The 5,686-nt window shown below is 39.4% G+C and overlaps 1 protein-coding gene across 1 annotated transcript; it reads right to left on the bottom strand.

The window, feature by feature from the left end:
• Positions 1-294: 294 nt before the first annotated feature.
• cfap90 (cilia and flagella associated protein 90) lies at positions 295-4,798 on the bottom strand. Its single transcript, XM_030412574.1, has 3 exons — positions 4,590-4,798; positions 3,745-3,861; positions 295-555 (listed from the first exon to the last, which is right to left on the bottom strand). Exons 1-3 carry the CDS (start codon positions 4,704-4,706, stop codon positions 379-381), a joined length of 411 nt encoding a protein of 136 aa, XP_030268434.1. The 5' UTR covers positions 4,707-4,798; the 3' UTR covers positions 295-378.
• Between the last annotated feature and the right edge of the window lie 888 nt (positions 4,799-5,686).

Here is a 5,686-nt window from a genome sequence, read left to right as displayed (position 1 = left end):
CAGCCCAATTTTGACATTAAGCGCAATATTGAGCTGCAATAACTGGAAGACATTTTGTGATTTATCGACTGTCTGCACCAGCAGGACCTGTAAATGATGCTTAGACTGACGGAGCGACTTCAGCCTGAAATTAGAAAACTTGAGCTTCTTAGAAAGTCTCACTGTCTTCAAAGAAGTTTTGTCATTAAATATATACTGAAAATATCTACATGAATTGCTGATCACCAGCATATAATACAGTAATATATGTTATATATGTTATTAAGTATGGACCTATCAAACAAGCTACAAATCTACACCCTACAACACTGGTTTATTAGTCAATGCTTCCACAGTGAGAACAAACACTTTGAACTCATGCTGTGATACTTGAGGCTTTCAAACAGGGGCCACTGATCCGTACCCTTCAGCCACATTCCAGATGATCCCGTTTTTCATGAAAAATTCTTTTGTGGAAGCCACACGAGCGTACTGCCGGCCCGGTTGGTACAGGACGGGAACAGGACGATGACCGTACTCTGAAGAGGATCGCAAAGGAACAGCTCGAGTCTTCTCCTGAGGCCGAGGAGGACAACAAGGCAGAGAGGTTCAGGACAAATATCAAACATAATTAAAGGAAGGCAATTCATTTTTTTCACAGATGTTCAGACATGCGGGAAAAAGCACAGGTGTTGCTAATAGTGTTAATGATGGCTGCATAACAGTAAGGCGTGTCAGCTCTGGGGTGGTTTGTTTTCTGTCCTCTGCTGTGAAAAAGCAGACATTTATAGTATTTATGACCAATACGGTCGATCAATTCACTGATGCATTGTTGTGGTACAATATAGAATATTCTGGCAACGTGTGATTTTGTGAAGCCATAATCACTGCGGTTGAAGCACTGTGTCAGCACTGAGGTGAAGACATGATTGTTACCCCGTCTCTGCTTTGACTTTCATTCTGTCTGTTTAACGCCACAACCCGCTAATGAAACTATCAGCTACACCGTGATGGTTTTTATTAGGAAAACCGTGTTGCTACGAAATGTGTTACCCGAAGGCAGCAGTGTGTGTCGGTGTGAGCTTTCCCTCAGATTTTTGACTTCAGGGAGGTCAGACTGACTATCTGCAGAACAGACAGTACCTGCTCCTGGCTGTGGCAGATTTACTGGCGGGTTTATATTTGCATAAGCTTTAGCGGAAAATGAACAAAAAAAAAAAACAACATATTCCCATTATCGTCTCAACACTTTACACAATAAAAACTTTCAAATTCATATTCAAATGTGAATTCCCCCAACAGAGACGTCCTAATTCGGCGGGAGCTGTCAGCCGAACGCTCAGCTAGCAGTAATTACAAGCTCAGCAGTGTGTGTGGCTGCTTTGTTCACCGCCCTCTCTGCTTCCAGTAACCCAGAAACTCGAGCTACTTCTCTTGACATGAATAATTGCTCTGTGGAGACGAAGTGGCTTCAAAACGAGCCATAAACAAATGTCTTAAAACTTGGAAATATATGTCAGCCACTGCATGCTAAAAAAAAAAAAAAAAATCTCATCAGACGTATAAATATGGAACAGTTCGAAATGAAATTTACATTTAGGAAACACTCCAAAAGCCTTTCTGCCAATATCATCTAGAGCGTGGAAGCGTGTTGAGGAAAAACCCGACAGGAGGAGGTGTTGTTAGATGAGGAGAGCTGTAATGTTTATAATGTACACTGGTCTGAGTGCCAAGTGTGTAGGTGGTCAGCGCTTTAAGGCAGTGTCCACTGATGTCATGAGTGCAAGAGAAGCAAAGAACTGTAATGAATTAGTTCATTTACTCATTACATTAGTTGCGCTTTACATCGTACTGAAAAACAGCTATGTAACGTTTACTTGTGCTTGTCGTCTGGTGCACTCAACATGTAAAGTAACTAGGGGTGGTTAATCAGCCCAATTTCCCGATTCGATTCGATTACAAATCGATTTTCGATTATTACCGATTATCGATTCGATTTTCAATTATTGACGATTATTGATCTTCCATTTAACATCAGTCAGCTGCTGAATTATTTGACTTTTCTTTTACACATCACAGCACCTTCAATATTGTATAGTGTAACTGTAATATCCAAATTATTATGTTTTACTTTGTTTTAAACGTAGTGTTTCACTGTTAAAAGAAAGCTGCCAAGCTCAGCAGCCGGACTCATGTTAGAAGCATTGTTGGTGACGAGAACCAGGGCGTGTTTCTCTATTCCCCACTCGTCTGCCATTGCTTTGAAAAACTCACACATATTTGCGCTTGTGTGGCTATCATCCATGCCTCTCGTCTGAAGTACGTAGGACGTTAGCTTCCATTAACTGCTGACATAATGAGCTGTAACGGTCACATATGAGACTGTAGCTCTGGATGTCCAGGCATCGCAGGCAGGCAGTTTTTTGTTTTTTTAAATCAATCTTTGGAAATTCAATAATCGATTCATAATCGTCAATATTATAATCACGATTAATCGATTATCGATTTTTTTTCACCACCCCTAAAAGTAACCTTTTGTGTTATTAGTTTATTAATCAATTAGTCAGTCGAAAAGAAATACAATATTTCAGAGATATTTCAAGGAGAATGTCAAACATTTGTTGGTGCCATATTATGCTCATTTTATGGATCACACTATTTATTTTAAAAACCATTCAAACTCTAACTTTACAAATTGGAGATTTGATCAATTTAAAGTGTGTTTAGTATAGTGTAGTTAAATGAAACTAAATGTGTGAATGTCATAAAGCCCCCCCCCCCCCCCCCCCCCCCCCACAGCTCCTTTCCAGGCACAGTTTCTGTATGATGAGCATTTTGATGCTTTCACTTTAGTCATACAGCACATAGACCTTCTTTGTAATAAAATTATAAAATACACAGGAATCTTACTTTCTACAGTATGGGACCCAACATTTCAGGATCTGCTGCTTTTCTTTGTCATCTATGACAGTAAATAAGGAGTCTTTGGGTTTTGGACTGTTGATGGGACAAAAGAAGCAATGTGGAGAAGTCGATTTGGGCTCTGGGAAATTGTGATGAGCATTTTCCATTCCATTTTATTGAATAAACAATTAATTCAATAATGAAGATAATTATTGGTTTAGGGCCCTGATAGGGACATTGTTCCTGACTTGATTTAAGAAAAAGTGATAAAAGTGATGCAGTCCTTTTCAGCCTGTCACCTCCAGTGGGTAATATATTATGAAAGTCATCCCTGACAGCATAGCATTTCAATAGTGGGTCAACTCAAAAGGAAGGAATGATTTGAAGCATGTCTGTGTCCATGAAAACCAATATGTCGGATTAATTTAAGAAAATCAGTCACATTGATGTGTGTTACTATGACATGCCTATCATTTCTGAAATTGATTAAAAGATACACAATGCCTTCATCACATTGACCAACATGTGACAAGAGGATCTGCTCCACATGCAACTGTACTACAAGGGAGAAACTGTGCATTTAAATCAGCTCAAGGGCTTTTACTAATGAATAGCCGGGCTTTTTTAGTGCAGTGGCTCTCAAAAATGACCGTGTTCTACAGGGTCTGCAGCAAAAAAAGGGTGTTCATTCATTTTCATTATTTTGTTCATGGCTTTCATATATTTGCTTCAATAAAACATCTAAATAGATATTAAACACTAGTCAGATTCTTGTAACTCAAGTCTGAGCTCATCAGCAGCTAAAACAGTTTTAGATGAGATGTTTGAGAACTAAAACAGTCAATGAATTATGTTTATTACCTCTTCGTATATTTCTAATCCCCCTGCCTTATAGTGATTTCTCTCATCTCGGGGCAGTCTCATATCATAACCCTCGGCCTGGTGGAACACTTGGTCATACATGGAGACCTCTGGGACCTGCCAACGGAGAGGCAACGAACAGGTGTTTATCATTCACAGCCTGTGCTCAAACAGAGGGGGGTCATTTTGTTCCACTTTGGGCAAGGTGCCTGCAGGTAGAGGTGGAACCAAAGCCAACAATTACAGCAATCTCTTCTCAAAATTGGTTCGAGTTACAGAGAAACAAACAGCACTCAGTCACCAGTGGTATTTCAATTAATCGTTTAAAAGAAACCCTGAAATGGTGTTGAGAGCAACATCAAAGGTTTCTTTTGTGTTGATATGATCTTTATATTTATCATTGCTCATAGACCTTTCATCCCCCAGAGAGGTTTACTGTTGAAATTTTACTTACAATTGGGTTTGTTGTGAGGGGAAGCATTTGCAAATCATTATCTTAATGGAAGTGAACAAAGTTGTTAATCAGTGACAATATTCTCTAGCCTGTAGCATGTAGCCTGTATCCTAGGGACACATTTGTATCTAAGCTACATGTCAAACATACTTCTTTCATAAATATGACAGCTAACTTTAGCTTTAGCCAATTCTGTGACCTTTCCAAGTATTGCCATCATTGTGTGGAGACTCAATCACAACTCTCTGCTGTGATTTTGTCACAGTGCCATTATGAATTCCAATATGTCCCATGAGCTACTTAGCTAACTGGCTAGTTTTATTAGCGGTGGCATTAGCCTAGCATGCCTGGCAACAAAGTTTTACGTTAACTGCTAACTCCGACACCTCACCCTTGAGTCTGTGTTGAAGATTGACATTTCCTTTGGTCCCTTTCGTCGTGGTGGAATGTAGCTGAATGCGGACAACGTAGCCAGCGGTCTCTTTTGTGCCTCGAGCGCCACATCCATCTGAAAAGCTAAAAAAACACACTTTTAAAGTAAAAAAAAACGTTAGAGTAGTTGACGTCCGACTGGACGACGCAGAGCGCTCGCGTCTGTGGTTGCTAGGTTACTGAAAGCTCCAGCTGATATGCTGCTTTCAAGTGCTCTGTGTTTGTCAGTACTTCAAAGTTTCATAATGCCAGATGTCACCTAACTCAAGTGCTTTTGCTTTTAGGCACACATGGTGAGTGCTCATCCTCCAAATAAAGTTTTTTATGTTTTGATACAGTGGGAAATACTAATAACTGCAGCAGGACGGTTAGTTTTTTCACTGTGACACATTATGAAGCACATTTTTGCAAACTTTGTAGGAGAATTAGTCTATTCCTGTGCTTTTAGGCTTTGAGTACATTTCATTATTTCAACTTCCATAGGTGAGGTTTATTTAGTTGATTGAGTTGTCTTAATTGTCATGTCTCAATTTTAGTATAATTTAATGAGAAAACTTCAATTTTATTCATTATTTAATAACCCTGATGGCTGAGAGCATGAAAAATTATTCCTGTTACTACCAGTCTGGTTGAAGATGTATTTATGCAGATATAAAAGTTATAGAATAATGCAGTTTTATATTATAGTTCAAGAATGCTGATATTCAATAGGAATATACTATTTAAAACTGTCTGTCTGATTCACTTTTAAACCATTGCTATGGGTCAAGAGTGGACCACAAAAATAAAGTGCACATAGCACATCCTTGCACAGTTGCCCCAGTATGTTCCTTTATGCTAATAACTCTTGTCCCCTCAAGGTCCTGCGAAGGTCTCTCACTGCATCTGCTGTGTGACTCTGGCAGCATAATCAGTTTATAACATTGGACAGACTCTGCCTGAAGCACGGTGTGGAATATCTGGTTTGGTTATGGGTCACATTAAAGTCCAATTGCCAGGACTTTAGATAAAGTATATATAGTTTCCCAGTCCCTGAGCAGTACAGATGGTGCACCT

The sequence above is a fragment of the Sparus aurata genome, chromosome 3 (assembly GCF_900880675.1).
Source record: "Sparus aurata chromosome 3, fSpaAur1.1, whole genome shotgun sequence".
Classification (NCBI taxonomy): domain Eukaryota; kingdom Metazoa; phylum Chordata; class Actinopteri; order Spariformes; family Sparidae; genus Sparus; species Sparus aurata.
Note: the sequence above shows the minus strand (reverse complement) of the source record. Positions and strands in the feature narration are given on the sequence as shown.

Excerpts from the sequence above, each read along its gene's own strand:
- cfap90 (XM_030412574.1), bottom strand. The coding sequence starts at position 4,706 with ATGGATGTGGCGCTCGAGGCACAAAAGAGACCGCTGGCTACGTTGTCC. Across the intron at positions 3,862-4,589 it reads TCTTCAACACAGACTCAAGG|GTCCCAGAGGTCTCCATGTA; the intron begins GTGAGGTGTCGG and ends CTCCGTTGGCAG. Across the intron at positions 556-3,744 it reads GATTAGAAATATACGAAGAG|GAGAAGACTCGAGCTGTTCC; the intron begins GTAATAAACATA and ends CCTCGGCCTCAG.